This window comes from Gorilla gorilla, chromosome 3, assembly GCF_029281585.2.
Source record: "Gorilla gorilla gorilla isolate KB3781 chromosome 3, NHGRI_mGorGor1-v2.1_pri, whole genome shotgun sequence".
Classification (NCBI taxonomy): Eukaryota; Metazoa; Chordata; class Mammalia; order Primates; family Hominidae; genus Gorilla; species Gorilla gorilla.
Window position 1 is genome coordinate 206,381,887 of NC_073227.2, and position 25,984 is coordinate 206,407,870.

General features: G+C 38.6%; 1 protein-coding gene across 2 annotated transcripts; it reads right to left on the reverse strand.

Moving 5' to 3' along the window:
* Nucleotides 1-15: 15 nt before the first annotated feature.
* On the reverse strand, nucleotides 16-25,808 carry UFSP2 (UFM1 specific peptidase 2). Of its 2 annotated transcripts, none has more exons than XM_004040699.5 (12): nucleotides 25,701-25,808; nucleotides 22,267-22,345; nucleotides 18,389-18,572; nucleotides 18,243-18,309; nucleotides 15,479-15,636; nucleotides 14,924-15,116; nucleotides 13,496-13,642; nucleotides 7,999-8,163; nucleotides 7,664-7,788; nucleotides 5,476-5,552; nucleotides 3,203-3,327; nucleotides 16-182 (listed from the first exon to the last, which is right to left on the reverse strand). In XM_004040699.5, exons 1-12 carry the CDS (start codon nucleotides 25,701-25,703, stop codon nucleotides 96-98), a joined length of 1,410 nt encoding a protein of 469 aa, XP_004040747.2. In that variant the 5' UTR covers nucleotides 25,704-25,808; the 3' UTR covers nucleotides 16-95. The 2 variants fall into 2 exon arrangements, with proteins under 2 accessions (XP_004040747.2, XP_018880988.3); XM_019025443.4 differs by lacking the exon at nucleotides 25,701-25,808 and adding an exon at nucleotides 21,304-21,482.
* Between the last annotated feature and the right edge of the window lie 176 nt (nucleotides 25,809-25,984).

The window sequence follows — 25,984 nt, forward strand, 5'->3', positions numbered from 1 at the left end:
AAACTAGAACCAGGATTTAATGTGAAAAATTAAACTGATTCTTTATTCACAAATTTATAATACCACTCTACTGCAGTCTTTGACTCCAAGATATTTTAAATCATATTTGGTCGCTGAGGAAGACATAAGTTATAGTATGCATCCTTGTTCCAAAAATCTGGGCCCTTCCATCCGCACCAGCCCTGGATAGAGAAGACGGGAAAGGAAAGCCTTTTACAAAGTTACAAGATTATGTCATGGAAATTGTGACATCAGGCTCTGTCAGCAGGACCTTGGAATAAGACTCTAAATGGCTTTATCATTCAAGGATTTGAATTCCTACTAGCATAAAAGAGTAACGTATTACCCTTTAAGGTAGGTTTTTGAACTTTTAATTCTATGTATGTAATTCATCATAAAAATCATTAAAAAAAAACTTACTTGTAACTGTTATTCCAGATACCACACTTTACTGATTCTGAGATGTATAGTTTTACCACTTGCAACTGATAGCATGTGACAATTGAACTAGCAGTCTGTTTTTCTTAATAGTCCATAAAGGACTGTAAGAGACCATTCAGTGGCATCTTAGGATTGAAGTACTGTAGTGAGAAACCTCAGCTTGCCCCCTGCCTGGCACTCTGTGCCCTTTCATTTTCAAATTCCAGGTGTTACTCAATTCTACTTCCCATGTTTCATGTCAGTATTAATCCTTTTTGCCAGCAGAGAAAATTACTTTCAAGCAAAATCTCAGAGTATGAAAATTTCTCAGATTTCTTCTAGGGCCACTGAGTTATTTTATGAAAGAAGAAAACTTAAAGGAAAAGCCAATAACTGGTCTGTATTATATGATTCTTAAATGAAATGCTTTGAGAAATCCTTGCAAGGAGGCTGAGACTCTGAAAATACCATGAAGTGAGTGACAAGCAGCGGTCTGACTCCCTCCTAAATAAGATACACATTGTCAAAAAACAAGATAAAAGTAAAAAATCCTCTACCAGTCCTAGGTAATCCCCCACTCTCCCTAGGTAACCAGCATTCTATTAATCATCTCATTTTTTCAGCAAAACTTTCTCTATTAATTTAATGTCCTAAAATCTGTTCTCTTAACAGACAAATAGAAAAAAGGCTCATTCTGTTTTAACCTTTTTTTGATCCTTTTACACATGAAGGCCTTGTCCAGGTAACCAGATCCAGATTTTTTAAAGGAGAAATGGGTAGAGAGGGTGTCAGAATGGGATTGCATAGGGACATAGTGCATAGGACATGCTTCTTTCCTGTGAGATGACCAGCATGGGAACTTCAAACAGGAAAGCACCACAAGAAGGCAAAGAGGTCAGGCAGAGATGGAACTCTCCTCTGGCCTCCTGAGTTCCTGGAGTCAAGTGAATCAATAGTTTTAATGGCAGGACCTTGGCTGCAGTTTCTTGTGTATACAAATAGAGCAAGGAGGTTTCTGCTGTTGAAAAGTTCTATAGAAATAGAACTAGCAAAGATGGAGATTGCAATTCTCAGAGAAAGAAATCAGGGACAATCCCTTACTCTAATTGTTCAGAAACCTTATCTAGATAATGCCATGTAGTGCAGAGCCCCTTGAGTCAACCAGAAAAGAGAAATTTGATGATGAAAATAATTAAGGCTTCTCCCTGCCTTTAAGAAAAAATCTAAATGCCTGGTTCACAAAGACCACCGTTTTTGACTGAGCTTGGTGTCTCCTTCCAGCCTCACCTCTTCGCCTAGCTCTGGACGCACTGATCTACCTGCAGTGCGGCTTTCACTGTTTCTACAGGGCAGGAGCCGCCACAGCACCAGCCTCGTAGAAGCACCTGAGATACCATTTTTTTTTTCTCGAGAGTCCTTTTTGGACTCTCCTTCTCTGTCCTACCCTAAAGGTTTTAGCTCCCGAAAAGCCTCGTGTAATACTAGTGCTTAGGACAGTGCCTGGCACTTGTTAGGTATTTTAATAAATACTGAATGGAATGAACACCTTGCTACAGAACAAGAATATTGCTACTATATTCAGTAAGATACATGCACCAGTCAAAAACCTTTTATAGACTTCAAATTCCAAATGCTGTGAAAGAGAAAAGGAAAAAAAAACCCACTTAAAACTGTAACAACACATTTCTATCCTATTAGTGTTTATACCCTTATCATAAACAAAAGACTTTAGTAAACTGAGGATATAACAGAGTTGGACTACACACATTAAAAACTTTTTTTTTTTTTTTTGAGCTGGAATTTCACTCTTGTTGCCCAGGCTGGGGTGCAATGGCGCCATCTCAGCTCACTGCAACCTCTGCCTCTGGGGTTCAAGTGATTCCCCTGCCTCAGCCTCCCATATAGCCAAGATTATAGGCGCCCACCACCACACCTGGCTAATTTTTGCATTTTTAGTAGAGATGGGGTTTCACCATGTTGGCCAGGCTGGTCTCGAATTCCTGATGTCAGGTGATCTGCCCACCTCAGCCTCCCAAAGTGCTGGGATTACAGGTGTGAGCCACCACGCCTGGCTTAAACTCTTTAACATATTAAAACATTTTATCTTTAGTTTATAGTTTAAAAGGTTGTTATGTATTCTCTGCAATTTCAATGTATTTGGCAACGAATATAAATGTTACTTAAAATTCAAGTTAATTATGTTTTACAATACTTTCTCCTAAAGACTTGGTACTGAGTTTTCATATGTGAGAATTAGTTGCCTATGAATTAACAAATTTTTACCTCCTTTATCTGCTATTGTAAGAATACTCTTAAATATGTATCAACTTCAAACCCTTTATAGAATGAGATTAGGTTATATGTAAATGAATTAAAGTTAGTCAAGCCTCCATAATGTCTAGCATACTGCTTAGCTATCTTTTGGTTAATTCTAAAATTTTAAAAGTTTATATATTCTACTCATCTATTTTAAGACATTGATAAACTTTGATACATTTGTTTATGAAAGCTCTAAAATCTCCAAAGGAATATATTTATGAGTGTGTCCTATTATTAATTTTAATAGCTGAGAAAGTTTCTATAAACCTAAATTTTGTCTTTTGCAATGTGCTTTGTTCTTGCACATTCCCTATACAGAGATGGCTACTTACAACAGCCTCAGAAGGCCTCCACACAGGGAGATCTCTGCCCTCAGCTGGTCTTTCTGTTACCAGCCAGTTTGTGATCCTTCATTTCTAGCTTCTTTGCCTTTTGTCTCAATTTGTGTTAAATGGATACTTACCTTTTCCAAAATAACTTGCAGGTCTTCAGCACCGGTATAATGTGGATCTAGAATCAGAAACTTTATCTGCCCTGTAATCTCATTCCATGCAACTCCTAGTATTGTGTGGGCCAAAATTCCCCCCCCTATAGAAGAAAAAATAGGAAATACGAATGAAGGCATAAACAAATGTCAAATGCCTATTCAATTTAAAAAGACAGATTACGGCCGGGCGTGGTGGCTCACACCTGTAATCCCAGCACTTTGGGAGGTGGGTGGATCACGAGGTCAGGAGATGGAGACCATCCTGGCTAATGCAGTGAAACCCTGTCTCTACTAAAAAAATACAAAAAAAATAGCTGGGCTTGGTGGCAGGCGCCTGTAGTCCCAGCTCCTGCTGAGACAGGAGAATGGCATGAACCTGGGAGACGGAGCTTGCACTGAGCCGAGATCATGCCACCACACTCCAGCCCGGGCGACACAGCAAGACTCTCAAAAAAAAAAAAAAAATTACTTATCAACTGATCTAAAATAGCATTAAAATGGACTACCCTACACTATAAAAGACACAATGTCACATATACTCTGAAAGGATAAAATTACATCTTTAACACAAAAGATACAATCATATCTATAATCACATACAATTTATATTCTACATTTACATCCATATAATTACCTAAATTGGATTTAGAAAGGGCCATAAACTCCTTCCAACAGAGTAACAATCTGCTGTAGTGCCTCTCTCAGCAGATGGTCCTGCTGCCTCTGAGTACCTCCAGTGATATAGCACTCCACTCATTAAGTTTGTTTTTTTTTTTTTTTTTGAGCTAGAGTCTCATGTCACCCAGGCTGGAGTGCGATAGCGTGACCTCGGCTCACTGCAACCTCTGCCTTCCAGGTTCAAGCAATTCTCCTGCCTCAGCCTCCTGAGTAGCTGAGACTACAGGCGCACACCAGCACACCCAGCGAATTTTTTGTATTTTTTTTTTTTAGTAGAGACGGGGTTTCACTGTTAGCCAGGATGGTCTCGATCTCCTGACCTTGTGATCGACCCACCTCGGCCTCCCAAAGTGCTGGGATTACAGGCGTGAGCCACTGTGCCCAGTCTTTTTTTTTTTTGAGACAGAGTCTTGCTCTGCCACCCAGGCTGGAGTACAGTGGGCAATCCTGGCTCACTGCAACCTCCACCTCCCAGCTCAAGCGATTCTCCTGTTTCAGCATCCCAAGTAGTTGGGATTACAGGTGTGTGCCACCACACCCAGCTAAATTTTGTATTTTTAGTAGAGACAGCATTTTGCCATGTTGGCCAGGCTGGTCTCGAACTCTTGGCCTCAAGTGATCCGCCCGCCTCAGCCTCCCAAAGTGCTGGATTACAGGCATGAGCCACTGTGCCTGGCTAGAAAATGTATTTTAAAACATAAGCTCATACAATCAGGAGTCAGGCGTGAGCTACTGGGCCCGGCCTACTCATTAAGTTCTTTCTGATATTTTGCTGACATCAGCCTACCTCCATTTCTTTTTTTTTTTTTTCTTTTGAGACAGTGTCTCACTTTTGTCACCTAGGCTGGAGAGCAGTGGATCTCTTGGCTCACTGCAGCCTCCTGGGCTCAAGCAATCCTCCCACCTCAGTCTCCTGAATAGCTGGCACTATAGGCTCACACTACCATGCCAGCTAATTTGTGTATTTTTTTTTTTTTGGTAGAGATGCGGTCTGGCCCATGCTGGTCTTGAATTCCTGGATGCAAGCTAACCTCCTGCCTCGGCCTCCCGAAGTGCTAGGATTACAGGTGTGAGCCACTACGTCCAGCTTCTACCTCCATTTCTTACACACTAGTCTCAGCTTGCCTTCTGTCATCACAGGACAGGTCTTGTTCTTCAAAGAATTAAGCATCTTTAGATCAGCTAATCCAATCTTCTTATTTTACAGATAAAATCCAGAGAGGTAAGTAATTGCAAAATGTCACAAAGCCAGCCCAGTTATGACAGAGTCATGACTTACGAAGCTCAGTTGAGTGACCATTTCCTCTTTTTAATACTGTTCTCAGCTCTTTAAATGTTTGAACATAGCTACCATTTCTCAGCCTTTACTTCTTCTGGTTATTATAATCTTTTTTGTAACCTTTAAGCCACCTTAGAAATTTTTTTCAATATCCAGAGATCCATACATATGGTGTAAAAGTTAATTTCAAAATTTTTTAAATGACTGATTTTATGCAACATTAAATATTTATATCAATGATAAGTTTTACATACTACTCACTCTACCAAAAACAATGTCTGAAACAGCTTACCGATCATAACTGGAGTTCCTTCACTTTGGAAATGATTAGCCAGTTCCCGTCCTTGAGAGGCAATTTCTGAACCTTGGCTAGAAAGAAACCATTTTCTATCAGATAAACTACTTCCAACACTACGGTCAAATAATGAGCTAGGAGACAATGTTTCCTACTTTCTTGTTTTTTCGGGTGTTACTGAAAAAATACATAAATGTAAAAAAATTAAGTGTTAGGGAACTGAGAGCAATTAAACTGTGCAATTTAAAGCAACATAAACTCAAAATACTTAAGGCCACCAAGGGTGCTAGATAAGCTAAAAGACCTTGATTTTCTGCTTCTTGAACTGTATAAAGGAGGCCTGGGTTTTTAACATGAAGTTAAAACATCACCTTGGTGCTCAGGGAGTCCTTATGGATGGATTAATCAGAAGAATGAGTGTTAAGTCCTGGGTTCTTGCCTTCTTGCTGGTAGACTTCTTAGTCTGTATTTCCTCATCTTTAAATTGGGACCCAAAACACTGACCTGTCTACGTAACAGAGGAGAGTCTAGGCCTAAAATACATGTCTGTGAAATCAATGTGAAAACTGCAAAATGTTTTCAAGTGCAACATACTATTTTTAGGGAATCTCAGAATTTTTACTTTTGAGAAGAGAAAGAAAGATGGGATAATGAAGGGAGGTATTTTTGGGGGGAAGGTGCCCGGTGGTGCTAAACCTTAGCTCTTGCTTAATGAGGAACGTATAATGTTTTAATGTACCAAAACTGTAACTTTTAAAAAAAGTTCTTCACTACTTAAGTCTGTCATTGTTTTTTATTATTATTATTTTTTGAGACGGAGTCTCGCTCTGTTGCCCAGGCTGGAGTGGAGTGGCGCGATCTCAGCTCACTGCAACCTCCGCCTCTCAGGTTCAAGCGATTCTCCTTCCTCAGCCTCCTGAGTAGCTGGGATTACAGACGTGTGCCACCATGCCCGGCTCATTTTTGTATTTTTAGTAGAGACAGGGTTTCACCATGTTGGCCAGGCTGGTGTCAAACTGCCAACCTCAGGTGATCCACCCACCTTGGCCTCCCAAAGTGCTGGGATTACAGGCATGAGCCACTGTGCCCAGCCAGTCTGTCATTTTTTTACCACTGATTTCCATAACCACTGGGGAAAGGATAAAATTACATCTTTAACACATAAAAGATACAATCATACAATGAGGACGATGTTACTATAATTAACAATAGAAAATGTATTTTATTTGTTTTTTGGGTTTTCTTTTTTTTTTTTTTAGAAAATGTATTTTTCTTTGTTGTTGTTTTTTTTTTTTTTTGAAAGGGAGTCTCGCTTTGTTGCCTGTGCTGGAGTGCAGTGGCGTGATCTTGGCTCACTGCAACCTCCGCCTCCTGGGTTCAAGCGATTCTCCTGCCTCAGCCTCCCAAGTAGCTGGGATTACAGGCATGCGCCACCACACCCAGCTAATTTTTTTTGTATTTTTAGTAGAGACAGGGTTTTGCTCTGCTGGCCAGGCAGAGCAAACTCAACTCAACTCAACTCAAACTCCTGACCTCAGGGGATCCACCCACCTCGGCCTCCCAAAGTGCTACGATTACAGGCGTGAGCCACTGCGCCTGGCTAGAAAATGTATTTTAAAACATAAGCTCATACAATCAGGAGTCAGCTAGTTATGGTCATAGAAAATAATTAATTTATATTTTCTCATTTTAATATTAGAATTATGGTTTAGATCATTGGAAAAGACAAAATGAATACATTATTTGAACACATTACTAGATTATTAACGTTTTAGAAAGAAAAAGAGCAGGAGGTAAACAAAAAGGTCAGTCATAGTTCAACATTTGAGTTTTGCCTTTTAAGACTTTTTAAAAGATTGGAGCATAAAGAAACTGTTAATATAATTTTTATGACTTTACTCAACGTTAATATATTTTTAAGTTTTCCTCTTCTAGGCTAAAATTAGGCCTAAATAATACAAGTATACATTACATCACAAAGTTTATTCATAAAATCAGAGCCTTCCAAAAAAAAATGAAAAAAAAATTAACATTAAAAAATGAGATTTACAAAGCAATGAGTAATAAGGAAGAAGGAAAAGGAGTAAAAAGAAATAAGGGAAGATACCATTTTTTCTATTATTTTAATTAAAATGACAGACTGTCACTTTGAAATGATTTATCTAATTTCTTAAAGTGTCCTTACCTGACAAACAGGATTTTTGAAGTTATACCAATCAATTGGTTTAGTACCAGCTGCACCTCAATAGATCCAATCCATTGCCGCGATCCAACAAATGTTGCTGGTTTGTCACCGGCATCGACTAGAGCCTTGATGTATTTAAAAATATAAAACATCCATACACAAGACAGCTATTAAAAACGATGTTTAGGGCACTTTCCCTGATTACCAGTACAAGAATATTTTTTTCTTCAAAACAGAAATAAGTCTGCACCATGAGGTAACAAAAATTATCAATGGTATATTAAGGGCTAATGAAACATACAGTTGATTATAATTTAAAACGGTATGTTCTGTACCTGCTGAATTTCTCTGTGTGTTGGAATGGACCTCTCTGTGTATCCCTGATGTTTGAACCAAGAGCAGATAGTCTGCAGAGATCGATAAGCACAGCCCCAGCCATTGTCATCTATGCGATCCTGCATATAATGATGATAGCCATATATGCCCTGGACCACATAAATCTATATACAGAGAAGAAACACAGTAAAATATTAACTTAGGATAGAAGTACATATTCTATATATGCTCCCGAATTATGTTTAATGTTCTTAGAGTTAGACTGTTACTTTAGTTCCTTATAAAAATGTCTTCACAGATCTATGGTTTAACATTATACCTTCTTGGCTTTTTATTTGAGGTTCAAAGTCCTTACCACAGGGCCCAGCAGGACCTACCTTCTGGCCTCCTCTCCAATTTCATCTCCTAAACTTTTCCCTATTGCTCCCTCTGCTTTCGGTTCCCATATACCAGGGGCAATATGACCTTGGAGCCTCACGGTTCTCTTGGCCTGGAACTCTCTTTTCCCAAATTAATTGTACAGCTTGCACTCTTACTTCACTCAGGTTTCCATTTAGATGTCAAAGATCTTCCCTGACCATCCAGTCTACAAACGGCCCACTCATTCTCTCACTACCCCACCCCCTGCCTCACCTGTCATCTCTGTCCTCTTTATGTTTTTATTTTTCAAAGTATATCACGACTTGATATACTGTAAATGATACATTACTTATCATTTAAAAAATATCTGCCTACTTACACTAATATGTGAGCTCAGTGAGTACATACACTGTGTCTTATCCATTTTTGGGCCCAAGCTTCTACAACACGCCTGGCACACGGTTAATATAAATGCTGCTCAATGAATGAAGGAAGGAGTAAAGGAATGAACAAACAAATGAAGGGTCCATATCATGAGACACAGGAAGAATGTGTGTAAATTTATAAACCTGCTATGATTACAGCCCAGGTATGTTATTTGATGACTCTAAGTTAAGGGTCAAAAAATAAAGATAAATAAATTACTAATATCATATAAATTCTTACTTATAATGCTAAGAATGTATATGTCTTTTTTTATTAAAGAACTGGGTTTTTGTTTTTATTTTTTTGAGATTGGGTCACACGATGTTGCTCAGGTTGGTCTTGAACTTCTAGGCTCAAGTGATCCTCCTGCCTCAGCCTCCTGAGTAGCTGGGATTACAGTTACACACCACCATGCCTGGCTCCAAACTGATGATATTTTTTAAAAATTAAGTGAGAGGAGATAGGGGCAAGATAGAACCAACCCTCACCCAGCAATTACAGAATATATATTCTGCCCAAGCACAGATAGAAAAATTTATAACTTGACCATTGTGACAGGCTGAAAAGTGGCTCCCAAAAGGTATATATGTCCTAATCCCTGGAACTTGTGAATGCACCCTCTGTGCCAAAAAGTAAAAGAAAAAAGAAAAGCAAAGGTATTAATAGACGTGATTAAGGATCTTAAGATGGGGAGGTTATCCTGGATCCTAGTGTGCCCTAAATGCAATCACATATATTCTTAAAAGAGAGGGGCATAGGAGGAGAAGGTAATGTGACTGAGGAGGCAGAGATCGGAATGATGGGGCCACAAACCAAAGGATGCTGGCAGCCATCAGATTAAGGAGTGGATTCTCCCCAAGAGCCTATGGAGGGAAGGTGGCCCTGCTGACACTGTGATGTCAGCCCAGTGATACTACTTTCAGAACTCCAGAACTGAGACAATACATTTTTGTAGTTTTAAGCCATCAAGTATGTTATTATTTTTTAGGGAACAAATACAAGTTTCAATAAATTTCAGAGTTAGTTTCACTTAGAATTCTTTCTGACCAGGAGGCAAGAGTCAGAAACCAGTTAAAAGAAGAAGAAAAAAAAAACAAAAAAGGAAAATAAATTCTGACATATTTGGACATTAACAAACACTTCTAAATAATACTTGGACAAAAGAAAAACCATAATAGAAAAATATAAAAATACTTAGAAGTGAACAAAACTAAAATCCTTCAAATTAAACCTATAAGATACACTAAAAGCAGTGCTTTGCTTGAAATTTAAAACCTTACATTAGAAAATAAGAAAGCTGTCCAGGCACGGTGGCTCATGCCTGTAATCCCAGCACTTTGGGAGGCCGAGTGGGTAGATCACCTAAAGTCAGGAGTTCGAGACCAGCCTGGCCAGCATGATGAAACCCCGTCTCTACTAAAAATACAAAAATTAGCCAGGCGTATGGCCATTGCCAGTAATCCCAGCTACTGGGGAGGCTGAGGCAGGAGAATTGCCTGAACCAGGGAGGCAGAGGTTGCAGTGAGCTGACATCATGCCACTGCACTCTAGCCTGGGCAACCGAGCAAGACTCCATCTCAAAAAAAAGAAAGATTAGGCCGGGCACGGTGGCTCACGCCTGTAATCCCAGCACTTTGGGAGGCTGAGGCAGGCAGATCACGAGGTCAGGAGTTTGAGACCAGCCTGGCCAATACGGTGAAACCCCATCTCTACTAAAAAATACAAAAATGAGCCGGGCGTGGTAGCACGCTCCTGTAATCCCAGCTACTTGGGAGGCTGAGGGAGGATAATCGCTGGAACCCAGGAGGCGGAGGTTGCAGTGAGCCAAGATTGTGCCACTGCACTCCAGCCTGGGCAGCAGAGCAAGACTCCATCTCAAAAGAAAGAAAGAAAGAAAGAAAGAAAGAAAAGAAAGAAAGAAAGAAAGAAAGAAAGAAAGAAAGAAAGAAAGAAATATTAGCAATAAGCTAATATGTCCAACTTAAGAAGTTAGAAGAAAGACAATAAATCAAAGAAAGTAAAGAGCAAAAAAAAAGAAAGTAAAGAGCAAAAATTAATAAAATCAAATACAGAAGTTATAATAGAGGGGGCCAACAAAGCCAAAAGTTTTTTTTTTAAAAAGACACAAGGCATAAAAATGATATGAAGAATGAAAAAGAAAATATTATAACTACAAGATATATTAAAACCTAGGTAAATAACTTATAAAAATCAAAAAGTCCTAAAGCTGTTACCAAAACTAAATTGGTTACTAAAAATCTTCTCACAAAGAAAATGCTATGCCAAAATTGTTTTACAGGCAAGTTTTACCAAATGACCAAGGAAAGATCATACCACTCTTATATAAACTTCTCTAAAAAACTAAAAAAGGAACATTAACCTAACTAATTTAGTAAACCAGTGTATCACTAATAAAAAAACAAAATAAGAACAGTATGAGAGAAGAAAATTATAAGCCAGTATCATTCACGAACATAGATGCAAAAATCGTAAAATATTAGCAAATGGAATCCAGAGGGGAATAAAAAATAATGAGTCATAACCAAACCGAGTTTATTTCATGAATGCACATCTATATTGTTGAGAGATTTGTGCCAAAAGTATTTAAGGGTAAATAATATATCTATAATTTTCCTTGAAATGGTTCAGAGGGGAAAAAAAGAGGGAGAAATGAAGCAGATATAGCAAAATGTTAACAACTGTTGCACATATGTATCGAGAGGTACAGGAATGTTCATTGTCTAAACAGCAAAAAAACTTGGAAAAAATCATAAAGATAACTAACTATGGTTAGACAAAATACCAGAGATGTTTGATATGTAATATTGAGTGAAAAAGCAAGCTGCAGAGACTACGTACAGAATGATACCATTTTTATAAAACTCAGAACTATGCGATACTAAAAGCGACATTGCTGAGATTGATATGTAACATATATGCTGAAACTACTTTTTAAAAAGGAAGGAAATGATGAACACAAAACCCATAATAGTTCTTCCTGGAACTGTGTCCAGGGGGCAGAGGAGTGGGTAGGGAAAGAGCACAGACTGGTAAAGTTTTGCTCCTTAAATTAGGTAGGAGCTCCCTGGTATTCATTTCCCCACTGTGCTTTACAATTTGCGTATGTTATATGTACATATCAAGTATTACATGATAAATATGTGAAGTATATATTTTTCTTACGGCCTTGTAATACAGATATAATGAACCCATTTTATTGTCAAAAAGCAATCAGTACTCATTCAATACCTTCTGTGTGTCCAGGTTCTTCTAAGGAACTGTTCTTTTTGTGAGGAACTTTCTATGGAAGCTGGTTGGCCCACAGCTTTTGCAGATGATCTGCTGCCCTGAGTACACTCTAATGACCAAGACCACAAGTGGGCCCCTAACTCATCTAGGGTACGTACTGTACCATATATTCATTTTTTGAATTCTTAAGATTTCCTCAAAAGTCCTGGACGCTCAGAAGGTATTAATAAATGCCACCATACGATGGCCAAGTTTTCTTTCTCTTGGGAATCTGAACTGAGAGGTGCAGAGTTAGCCAGGCAGCCAGGAGCAGGCAATGCAGTTGGAATGAGGCATACACTGGGCAGCTGAGGAAGAACAGGAAAAAGTGACACACAAGCTGCAACAGTGAGGATACAGAGGGTATGAGGCGGAGCAGACAGAATAAAAGTTAAGAACAGGCCAGTTAGGATCACAAGCATACACAGAAAGCAATAGCAATGCCACCAAGGTATCCACGGAGTCCTTGAGAGAGACTGAAGACACCTGCTAGTCACAGGGCTGCTGTTTCTAAGAGGCCCAGCTCTACTGGTATTCCTAGTCTTGGATGCCTTATAAGGTCCTTTCTCACTGGCCTCCATGTATCCTTAAAGTAACCCTTCCACCACCCTCCGCCAATTCACTCTTATTTGAGCTACCTTTAGGGAGGATCTATCCCTGGCAACCGGGTATATGTTACATAGAAAATAAGTCTAGTTCCTTATTAGACTTATCCTACAGTGGCTGGGCACGGCGAATCATGCCTGTAATCCCAGCACTTTGGGAGGCCTACATGGCGGATCACGTGAGGTCAGGAGTTCACGACCAGCCTGGCCAACATGGTGAAACCCTGTCTCTACTAAAAGTACAAAAATTAGCCAGGTGTGGTGGCAGGTGCCTGTAACCCTGGCTACTGGCCAACATGGTGAAACCCTGTCTCTACTAAAAGTACAAAAATTAGCCAGGTGTGGTGGCAGATGCCTGTAACCCCAGCTGCTCAGGAGACTGAGGCAGGAGAATTGCTTGAACCCAGGAGGCGGAGGTTGCAGTGAGCTGAGATCACACCATTGCACTACAGCCTGAGTGACAGAGCGAGACTCTGTCTCAAAAAAAAAAAAAAAGATTTATCCTACAGTGTGGTTTGGGTAGACTATGCCCTTAATTAGCATGATTTCTCAGGTTCAGAATGAAAAAAATGGGACAAGCCTTTAAAGAAATAAGAGAATTTTAGTAAGATAAATGTGGTATATCTACCTATTACTAACTTTTCTAGACCATTTTAAATTACTGCTATCTTAAGCAATGTCTGTTAACAGAGATGGGTGATAAATCATGTTTTAGGAATGAATACATAATGAATCAAGTCTCCTACTGGGTACCAACAAAAAACAACTAATAACATTACTGATCAAGTGACTCCCACAAATAATTAGCTAAACTCACCATACCAGTCTCCATGTTAGGTGGATTAAGGTAAGTATGTGGATTTCTAATGTAACCATCTTTGTATGGCTCATCTGGAAAGTGATAAGCATTAGACCTTTTGAAATAGGGTCTGTCGTGAGGCAGATTGAAGAGATCATGTAACTCCTAAAATAAATCAGAATCAACAGAAAAAGAAAAAATGTTGGTGATTTAGATTCCTAGTCAATAAATAAAGATGTTATTAAACATGGAAAATTATATATAGGTTATAAAAGTTTCCAAACACTTATGGTTTAATTCACTAACATCAAAGATGGTGAAAACTGAACTAAAACCAAGTAAGGTTTATTTTCGTTTACGTCTGTATCTGGGTAGAAACTGGAAGGGAACAGAGAAAAATGAATATAAATTGTTAGAGTAAGAGAACTAATTTTTAAATAATTATTTATTATAACATAGTCTGTTAAAATACATCCAGGCTAAAGACTGGTTTTGAAATAGCCTTGTAAATGAGTAAATTATAATTAACAATAATTATATCAAAGTATTTTGCAAAATTGTGTCGAGTGCCTTACAAATATTTTATATTGTAAGTGGTAGTGATTAAACTACAGAGTAGAAGGTAGCGGTCTAAAGCCAACCAATATGGCAGGAAAACAAATACACATGTATGTTTAAAATGTGTTATTTTCCCAACTATATAAAAACATGTAATAGCTACTTTAAAAAGTTTGACATGTTCTTTATCATGTCTTGTACTCCAGTGGTTTGAAAAGATCAGCTCCTGTAGCTATGGCTTCTACAAACCAAGTCACCTCGACATACAGAGGGTCAGGGTATTCTCTCTCTCCCTAAGGACAGAAATTAGGAAGATGCTCCACGGTCTAATTTGATAGGTTCTAAGCGAGTCCACATATTAAAAAGATGCACTCCAAAACCATTAATGAGTAAATCTCATTACTTTGAATGCTGGTCATGTTTTCTCCAGAATTCCTCTAATAAAGCCCAAATAACCTTACTTGTGGAGTATTACCATAAATCCTATTCAGAATTAGCATAAGTTATCATTTTCCTTCCCTAACTGTATCTTGTCTCTTTCACAAATCGGGAAGTTATAGAAATCTGTTAATACTAGCAACTTTAGGCATGTAAGCACCATTTCTATATTTCATTATGGAAAAATATTAAAATTTCACAGAATATATGAACCACACCGAGCATTTAAAATTAAAATGTTACATATAGGTTCAACATAACATTTTGTCATTAATACTACTTAAAGTTTCATGAGAACAGAAATTAAATAATGTGTAAAATGAATAGTCTAAATTCCACACTTTTAAGTTAAATCACAAAATACCTTCCATTTAGTGGAAATATATAATTAAATACAAAATGAATGATAGTCATTATTGTTTTTTCTAAGAATAGATGAACTGGTTTTACCTTCCTATAGGCCTGCAGCTGGCCATCTGGTATTCCTGAAGGATATGAAATTGTTACAAGATTTTTTTTCCCTGGTAATAAAAAGTGCAGTGGTTCAGGGACCACAATAGATGTTCCTTTCATATATTTCAAAATACATTTTTCCATGTCAGTTAGTTGATTATGAATTGCATCAACCAGGAGTTTACGAACTCTGTGGGGGGAAATATATAAGTGTATTAACAAAAGTTATAGTGACTACAATAAAGAAAAGTACAGAGCTAATATATCCTTAATATAGTAAAAAACTTGATTGGACCAGGTTTGCTAAAGGAAGTCTGAATTATACATTATAAAAGAAACTGTGTATTTGCTCTTTGTGGATAAAGGGAAATCCTCCAGGTTTTAGCATGCTACCCTACTTCCTCCAAATAACCATTTAATTAATAGATGGCTCTTAGGTTAATAATAAACAAGGAGAAAATCACACCTCAGGTATACCTACAGGATATATAAACATGGGTTTGGGGAAGGGCCCTCATTCAAATGTGGCAGTGGTACTATAAAAATACTTACTTTCCCCATGTTTCCTCTGGAGCAACAGATATAACTGCATCGACAGGTAAAGTCATATTAACATAATGGTGTCCTCCGCTTTCCCTTTCAATGATGGGCGTTACAGCTGCCAGGGAGGTTGACATTTCCAGCATAAGATCTATATTTACTATTTGATGCTATATAGATAAACAGTAATAGTCAACTTGTAGTACATTAAACACTAAATATAAAGAGTAAGTAAAAAGACTTTTCAAAAATGTATTTTTTATTAAGAAAAAAAATTTAAGACTAGTCAAGTACGGTAGTGAAAAGGGGGAAAGAGTAGAGAACAAGGAGTTCAATCTGTAACTGGCTGTGAATGATCAACTGAGATAACTCACTGCCCTCAGACCAGCCAGCAGAAGGACTTTTAAAGGACAGAATATAAAGCTGTACTACAGTAAAAAGATTAAAAGCACAAATATTATTTTAAAAAGAAATTATTTTCTGCTTCAAAATAACATGGGGAGAGGGATTAAGAAGTAAAGATGAAATCAGACTGGCCACGAATAAACGTTAAAGCCACGCATAGGTTCACTGGGGTTCGTTACATGATTCTCTCCACTTTTGTACTGATTTAAAATGTTTAAAAAATCAAATTAACGTAAAATAACCACACACCAAAGGAGCTTTTAAACATATAACTATATACCCCTGGTCTAATACATAAATAACTATAATCAAATACTGAACTCTACTTTGTAGGTTTGATTTTTACAGGGGTATGAACAATTGCGAAATTTACACTAAACTTATTTCGCAAAATACTGAGGATCCTGGGAGTCAGACTTCTCACTGGGAAAAAGTCAAGCACTCTAGGGTTGAAGTGGAACTGGAGGTATCAATCTGATTTACGTAGATAAAAATGAACGTGTTATGTGTGTGTGTGTGGATAGTATAAAAGTATAAAAGTGTGTGCCCATGGAAAAATGACTGATTCTCCAGCTAGAACATAGAAAGCACATGTTGCACCTGGAACATCTGATGGAAAAAAGTAGGAAGTGCCCAAAATTACAATGTTAGAAAGGCACTGGAGCCAGCTTGAAGAAGCTTCTATTGGCCAAATCTTGGAAAATGTGAGCATCAAAATAACTAATGATAGTACCAGATTATAAACCACTGCATAAAATAAGAATCTACGGCAGATAATACAAAAGGAAATGACAGATTTAGAAAAATCACCACTTTGTAATCACCAGATTAATATAGGATTCTGGCAAAAATTATCAATGGATACTAAAAGTGGTGGGTCAAAATCTGATGAGGACTAAAGTGAGATACATATGTAGTTTCTTCCCACAAGATACTAACGATAAGGGAAAAAATAGTACCTTTACCATGGAGAAAACTGGTGGATACCATCTTAAGGAAGTGAAGTTAACCTCACCAATAACAGGAACAGACTGATGACTGTCTCTTTCATACAACGTGCTGAGGACACAACATCACTTCTGTGGTATTCCTGCCAAAAATGCATGACCTAACTCTAATAACAAGGAAGCATAAAACAAATCCAAAAGGAGGGACAGTCTTAAAAAGAACTCACCTGTACCCCTCAAAATGTCAAGCTCCAATTACTGGTAATTTTCAAATCATTGTATCCAGCCCACAATTATTTTATGCATTCTACATCTGTAAATCTAACAGCTCATCTGTACATCTTACTGAGGTCTTAAACATGGCCCAAACCAACTTCATGTCCTCCTCACCTTCCATCTTTACCCACACAAGAAACTGATCTTGCCAGTTAGTTTCCAAGCAGAATCCATTGTATCCCTAAATATCTCTTGTATCCAATCCCTCTTCTCTATTTCCATAGCTAGTGGTTTAGTTAGGCCTCTTCTAAAGAGACCCATGCCCACCTCTCCAGCCTTATGTCCACCCATTCTTCCTCTACTAGCCTGGAAACACTGTCGTCACATTAACTTAGTACAACTTCGTGCCTTGAAGAAGCATCTCCATTTTCTATCTTCAATATCTGTTAAAGTTTGTGGCACATGGCAGGTACTCAGTAATATCAGTTCAAAAATCAACAGAACTAGCCGGGCGCGGTGGCTCACACCTGTAATCCCAGCACTTTGGGAGCCTGAGGCAGGTGGATCACCTGAGGTTAGGAGTTTGAGACCAGCGTGGCCAACATGGTAAAATCCCGTCTCTACTAAAAATACAAAAATTAGCTGGGCATGGTGGCAGGTGCCTGTAATCCCAGCTACTCAGGAGGCTGAGGCAGGAGAATCACTTGAACCCGGGAGGCGGAAGTTGCAGTGAGCCGAGATCGTGCCACTGCACACCAGCCTGGGCAAAAAGAGTGAAACTCCATCTCAAAAAAAAAAAAAAAAAAAAACACAGACACACACACACACGCACACACACAACAGAACCAAGAGTAGTGTGAAGAAAAATCATTTACTATTTGTCTTATGTGGCACAATGTGTCAGTTTGTCATGATTCAGAATGCGATTTAATTTAAGTAATTTATAAATGTATTTAGGCTGTTTTATTTTTGTGGGAGCAAAGAAAGCATTATAAAAAAACCCTTTTGAGATTATGTATTATAATGAGACAAAAACTTAGATATGTAAGACAAACATATAACTTTTGGCAAGTCATTTAATCTTTTTGGACATCAATATTCTGACCTATGATAAGAGGGTTAGATTAAATTATTTCTAAGATTGCACTCAGTTCCAAATCCAAAGATTTAACATTTTTATCAGTACAGAAGACAGATGGTTTGCTTACCATGTCTGATAACTTTTTGTCCTTCTTTCTCATGAATTTTCGTTTTATATCTTCTTCTGGCTCAAATCTAAATTTTTAATACACAGACATTTATAATATGAAATTATGTTTTGAAAACATTTCTAGAAATCTTCAAACATACTCACTGAATAAAGCGCAGTATGTTCTTACAAGCAGAAGCATCAGTCAGTTCTCCAGGAATGGTGTTTATGTCACTGCTAGGCCATATATACACTGAACTGTGGCAAATTCTGAACACAAGGGCGTTTGAAGACAGCTTAGTTGACAGGTCACTCAACACATGTTTCAGTGCCTTCTTGAGAAAAATTTCTAAATTAAAACAATATAAATAGAAGTTAAGAAAAACAAATTTTTCAACATGAATGGTTCCAAACATACACAAAAACTCTCAATACCTATTTCCCATATTCAATAACAATTTCAAAATTTTTTGCCTATCTTTTTAAAAAAGTCTGTGAGACAAAATTCACAGACCATCAAATTCATTCTTTTAAAGCAAACAATTTAGGGCTTTTAGTATATTCATAAGGTTTCATAATGATCACTAATTCTAGAACATTTTCATCACTCCAAAAAGAAACCCTGTACCTACCAGCAGTCATTTCTCATTCCCCCTACTTTTTTCTAATTGAAAATTTTCTGATTTACCTCCTACATCTTTTCTTTTTTTTTTTGAGACGGAGTCTCACTCTGTCGCCCAGGCTGGAGTGCAGTGGCGCAATCTGGGCTCACTGCAAGCTCCGCCTCCCGGGTTCACGCCATTCTCCTGCCTCAGCCTCCCGAGTAGCTGGGACTACAGGTGCCCGCCACCACACCTGGCTAATTTTTGTATTTTTAGTAGAGACGGGGTTTCACCACGTTAGCCAGGATGGTCTCGATCTCCTGACCTCGTGATCCACCCGCCTCGGCCTCCCAAAGTGCTGGGATTACAGGCGTGAGCCACCGCGCCCGGCCCTCCTACATCTTTTCTAATTTGCACATGGTACCCCATGGCCTGGTGGGGGTGCTGGAACACAATATCCAAGTTTAAATCCCATTCAATCCACTTACTAACTATATGATCTCACAGTTTTTATCTCTCATCCAGCTTCCTTTGCAAAATGAAAAGAATTTCAGCATACTACCCATGGCAATTATTAACCTACTTTTTTCTTTATGGATTTGCCTACTGTGGACATTCCACATAAGTGGAATCACACATTACATGGCTTTTTTGTGTCTGGCTTCTTTCAGCTTAATGTTTCATCTGTATTGTAGCATGAATCAGTACTTCATTCCTTTTTATGGCAGGATAATATTCCATTGTGTGGATAGACCAATTTTGTTATTCATTCATAAATTGATGCACATTTGTTTCCACTTTTTGGCTATCATGTATATGCTGCCATGAACATCTGTGCGTAAGTTCAGTTTCTGTGTGGATGTGTTTTCAATTCTCTTGGGTGATCACCTAGAATAGAATTTCTGAATCACATGGCAACTCTCTATTTCACACTTTCAGGAACTGCCAAGCTGTTTTCAGCAGCTGCACCATTTTATATTCCCATCAGTAATCTATAAGGATTCCAATTACTATTAAAATAATGTATTACTTATAGTAATAAAACTATTGAGTGAAATTTAAACTTCTTAGTTCTTTTTCTCTTTGGACTATATCCCACTAGGCCTATATAATCAAAGCTCTGTGTTCTAAAGTCACGGTTGGTTTTTTTCGTCTGTATGGTTATGTCACCAACATATTTGCTTTAGTCTGTTTTTGTTTTCAAGGATTTCCTTTTAATAGACTTTTTAAAAAATATGTTTGAATATTCAAAAAATTAGAGTATTTTAATATTTTTGAATATTCGACACATTCAATTTGGAAACATTTTTATGTTTCCAAAGTCAAAACAATGTAAGAAGATATAGTCAAAGGAGACAATCTTTAAATACTCATCTTAGCCTTACATTCCTAAATCCTAAGCCTATTTAACCTTGTAAATATTTATTCAATGACCTGATTCTGCTGAAAGAGTATTTAAAAAATAAATAAACAATGACCATACTGGTATCTTGATAAATAAATACTTTGGAGCTATTGTAGAGATTACTCATAACAAATCAGATATTAAAATATCTTGATATGTTTTAGAAAGCAGAATTTAAAGATTTTCAGTTGCACTACAAAAGACAAACATAATTCTTAAATTAGCTTCTGTTTATCCCTAAAGGACTATTTGGTAAAGTTACCTAAAAAAAATTGTGAAGCCTTTAAAGTTAAGCATGTCCATTCTCTTTATTTTCTGATTAATGAGAAGCCCTTTGTTGAGTGTTGACAGAGTTTGATAAAGGAGAAGGAATACAATCAAGTCAGAAGACAAGTTCAAATATATTAATTACTACGTAAAAAGTATCTGTAGTCCTTGTTTACATTTGATTATTGGATTATCTACTGATTAATGGATTAATTCTACTTTGGAATAAGATTATAGTAAAGTATGTTTTCAGTTTATATCAAGTTGTGAAACGTAAGGTTTTATCCATAAAGTAACGTTTTAGGAACAACTACACTCTACTAATAACATAGGCCTGAAAATGAGTGATTTAGTCCTTGTAAAATGGTTCTCATCTTAATGGCATATTAGAATTACCCAGAAAGCTTACTGATGCCTGGGTCTCTGTCCCAGAAATGTAGTTTAATGTAGTCTGGTGGCAGGGATTCAAATGTGGACCAAAACTGAGAACAATTTATTAGTTGAAGGGATGGGTGGAAAAGAATATTTTGCACCCTCTCCCTCCCTTCCACGGGGCTAGTAAGGGATGGCCAGCTGCAATCTCCTTCAAGGAATGCTGGTATCTGATATAGTTTAGATGTCTGTCCCCTCCAAATTTCATGTTGAAATGTGAGCCCCAATGTTTGAAGTGGGGCCTGGTGGGAGGTGTTTGAATCATGATCCCTCATGAATGGCTTGGTGCCATCGTCACAGTAATAAGAGTGAGTTCTCACTCCTATCAGTTCACAAAAGAGCTGATTCTTTAAAAGAGCCTGGCACCTCCTCACCTCTCTTTTGCTCCTTCTTTTGCCATGTGATACACTGCCCCCTCCTTTGCCTTCCACCATGATTGAAAGTTTCCTGAGCCTCACCAGCAGCAGATGCTGGCACCATGCTTTTTGTACAGTCTGCAGAACTGTGAGCCAAATCAACCTCTTCTTTATAAATGACCCAGTCTCAGGTATTCCTTTAGAAAGATGCAAAACAGAATAATACAGTACTTTTAATTCCTGATCTTTCTGAACGGCTCTGTGGCTTCTGGCACCACTACTCGTACTTTTCATGAGTGATTTCATTTATAATGAGGGTGTTAACTATCACCCTTCAGAGACATTACATTCTCTAGCTCCAACTCTGACCACACGCTTCTAAATTTCTGACTCAGCCAAATGCCTGTTGGGAATGTGTACTTGACCTTCCACTGGCATCAAATGAAACAAATCTCAAACACAGCTCATCCCATTCCTCCTCTGATGTTCTTTATCGCAGTTTGTGGCTGTAGTTCAAGTCAGCAACAGGAAGACATCCTAGAATCTGCTTCATATAAACCCTGTTGATTTTTCTTCCACAGAGTTCTTGTACTCATCCCCATATAATGTAGTATTTAAGAGAGTAGGTTCTGGAGACTCAGGATTGTACATACACTTGCAAGTCTGTCATGTACAATTCTTGACGCACATTTACAACGTGCTCATTGTGGATATTTACATTTATTGTGACAATTAATGAAGAGGGGAGTAAAGTTTCTTAAGAAAGGGAACATCTTTTTCTAATTTGCACAGAGGTGCGCCATGGGCTGGTGGGTGTGCTGGAACACAGTGTCTAAGTGTAAGTCCCATTTAATGTACTTACTAACAATATAATCTTAGTTCATCCTATCTCTCTCTCGGTTTCATTTGCAAAGTGGAAATAATCTCAGTATATTTCACTATCAATTTTCTAATAAAAAAAGAATTTTTCAGAAGACCTACCATTAGGAGTAGCTAGCTGAAAAGCCAAATCAAGGCCTCCTCTTATTCTGAAGAGTATATCCATACTTTCTGAAATCACCTAGAACAAATAAAGATAAACTCCCTTGTAAAACAAAACAAACTCATTTTCATATAAATTAGAATCTAAGTTTAGTGTTAAGACATTAATTAACCTTGATTCTTCAAATTATTTCATGAGTTAATTCCTTGTTTTATGGAAAAAACAAAAACAAAAGCAACCCCAAAATTTTAAATCAGGGGTTCTCAACCTTTGTTCTATACTGAAATCACCTGGGGAGCTTGAAATACTGATGCCTGGGCTGTACCCCCAGAGATTCTGATTAATTGGTCTAAGGCCTAGGCACAGGGATTTTGGTTTTTTTTTGGGAGACAGGGTCTCACTCTGTCACCCAGGCTGGAGTGCAGTGGCACAATCTCAGCTCACTGCAACCTCCGCCTCCTGGGTGTAAGAGATTCTCCTGCCTCAGCCTCCCGTGTAGCTGAGATTACAGGCATACACCACCACGCCTGGCTAATTTTTGTATTTTTAGTAAAGATGGGATCTCAGAATATTGGCCAGGCTGGTCTTGAACTCCTGGCCTCAAGTGATCCACCCGTCTCGGCCTCCCAAAGTGCTGGGATTGCAGGCGTGAGCCACCGCGCCCAGCTGGCACAGGGATATTTAAAAGTATCCTATGCCCCCATGCCAGTGATTCTAATGTGCACGGTTGAGAACTACTGCTTTAAGACAATCTTTCCAAATTATAATCTTGATAGGTTTAACAATGACAATAAAACATCAACAGTAAAGAACTAGTTTAAGAATGTGACAAGGCACTGAACCTAATACCAGGGAGTCAAGACAATGAGAGGAAACTCATACTGAGGATGGGATATCAACTGGTGGAATCCTTCAGAGAATATGGCAGTAAGAATCAAAGGTTTATATTCATAGGCTTGATCTAGTGATATGCATTTAGAATCTTAGACTTAGTCTAAGAAAAATCTGAAAAACACACAAAGATTCGGGTACATGGATATTAACCTAACTGCCAACAACAGATTGGTTTAAAAAAATAGGAATATCATATAGCCATAAAAAAATCATGTTTTTGCTGAAAATTAAAAGGCACAGGACAATGCTTACAACTTATAAAGGGAAAAGAGCACTTGCAAAATGGAACTAATCAGTTCTTAACTTGGATCCATATACTGTTTCAGGTAGTTGATGATATATCACAAATGACATGTATCGTTGTGTGTACACATATATACACACACAGATACACATATTCATACATATATACATACATATACATATATACACACACACACGAGAGAAAGAGACAGGAAGGGAGAAAGAGAGCGGGAGATTTCTTTTGGGAAGAGGTTTCAAAAATTTCATGAGATTCTCAAAACATATCTCTCAAACAGGCTGAAGAACCATAGTACACACTAAGACCCCTATTTTGAAACAAATGAATAAGTACTAACATTTACTGGGCTCTTCAAATGTAAAAGACAGGCAGGGTGCAGTGGCTCACGCCTGTAATCCCAACACTTTGGGAGGCAGAGGCAGGAGGATCACTTTGAGCCCAGGAGTTAGAGACCAGACTGGGCAACATAGGAAGACCCCCATCTCTACCAAAAAAAAAAAAAAAATTAGCTGAGTGTGGTGGCTTGCACCTGTAGTCCAGCTATTCGGGAGGTTACGGTGGGAGGACTGCTTGGGCCGGGGAGGTCAATGCTACAGTGAGCCATGATCACACCACTGCACTCCAGCCTAAGCAACAGAGCAAGATCTTGTCTCCAAAAAACAAAATAAAACAAAACAAAAACATGTAAAAGGCACTATGCTGAACATACATACTTACTCCAATCCTCAGAACAGTATTAAATAGGTACCAATACAGTTTTTCTCATTTTACAAATCCTTTGTCACATTTCTATAAGTGTCACTGTTTTTATTTATTCTAAAATTGTAATCTTTTGAAAGATCATATACCCTTTGTCACATTTCTATAAGGGTCACTGTTTTTATTTATTCTAAAATTGTAATCTTTTGAAAGATCATATACCCTTTGTCCCAATTCTACTTCTGGGAATTCATTCTAAGGAAACAATCAAGAAAGTTCAGGACAAATTTAGCTTCATGTTGTCCATTTATTCTACTGTTGTTCATCACAGAAAAATAAATGGAAACCACTTAAATAGCTATTAATAAGAAGTCAGTTAAATAAAGAATACTACCAAACAAACTAGTATGTACCCATTTAAATAAAAAATATTTAAAGATACTGAAGATAAAAGTTAGACAGGAAAGAACAAATTTTAACTCTGCTACTTACTGTATAATTTTACACAATTTAACTAATCACTTAAGTCTGTTTCTCTTCTGGAAAAATACACAACTTCCCAGGGTTGTTATGAAGATTCCATAAGACATCATTCATAAAAGCACTAGTCTTCCTAGACTTCCGAATTAGCTGAGATACTCTCTGAAGAAATAATACTGAAGCTGAGATCTGAAGGGTGAGTGAAGGTGCAACAGCCCATTCCAGGCAGGGGCATCGATGAGTGAAGATCTGCTTAAAAGACCACTTAGGTGACTACCCCAGATGGATAGATCTCAAGGCCAAGGATGGTAGCAGTGGAGACAGTGACAACAGACAGACATTTAGAAGTAGCATCTATAGGACTTGATTATTGACTGCATGTCGGGGAGTTGAGAAGAGGGAGATGTCAAGGATGATTTCCAGGTTTTGGGCAGGCACAACAGGATGTATGGTGGTGCCATCTACAGAGTTGGGGGTTCCTGGAGGAAGAGCAAGTGTGGGGTGTGGGGAAGTGGAATGCTCAGTTTGGAACTTGCTGAGCTTGAAATACATATGAGCTACCCAAGTGGAGGCACGGTTAGCAGATTTGTGGGTCTGGAGCTCAGAAGAAAGGTCTAACTTAGAGATAAAATTTTAGGAGAACGCATAGGGTGTAAAGCATCCCTGAAGAGCACCACCATTTAGGATAGGGATTGGAGAACCTTGCTGAGCAATGAGACAGGAGAGAAACCAGGGGAGGGAACCACCACGGGAACTAGGTGAATATAATATCCGAAGAAAGTTGCGCCTGTCCCAGGTTAAGCCCTTCTTGCAAGCCTTCAAAAACGCCGAAGTCTCTCAAAATACTTTCACACAGAGGAGTAGCAGGGGGTGCGTGTCCAAGGTGGCCGAGGCGGGGTGCACACTTGTGGAGGGCACTTTCCCCCCGGCCCAGCGCGGAGACAGGCGAACTGGAGGGCCGCCCAGCCCACGCAGCTCGCAGCTGCCATCTTGGACCCCGGCAGGACCAGCTCCTTTCAGGCGCTGTGAAGCCCGCTCGTGGCGGCTGCCAAAGTCCGGGGAAAAACACAGGGGTCGGTGACGAGCAGAGATACTCACCATGTCCGCGACGTGGCGGTGACACGGGCGCTGACGCCTGCCCAAAAGTTCCGGTGGCCGGCCTTGAAGTGGCGTCACCGCACGGCCCAGGGGCGGGGCCCGGGCGGACCAACTACAACTCCCGACATGCTCGGCGGCATGACGTCACGGAGCGTGCCACACCACAGTCCCTCGCGGACGGCGAGGCGGGGCGGGTAGCCGAAGACTTACATTTGGTAAATTCTATTAGTTAAGTCTTTTCTGTCCTACAGAAGCTCACACATCCTTCTGTGTGTTCTTCGATG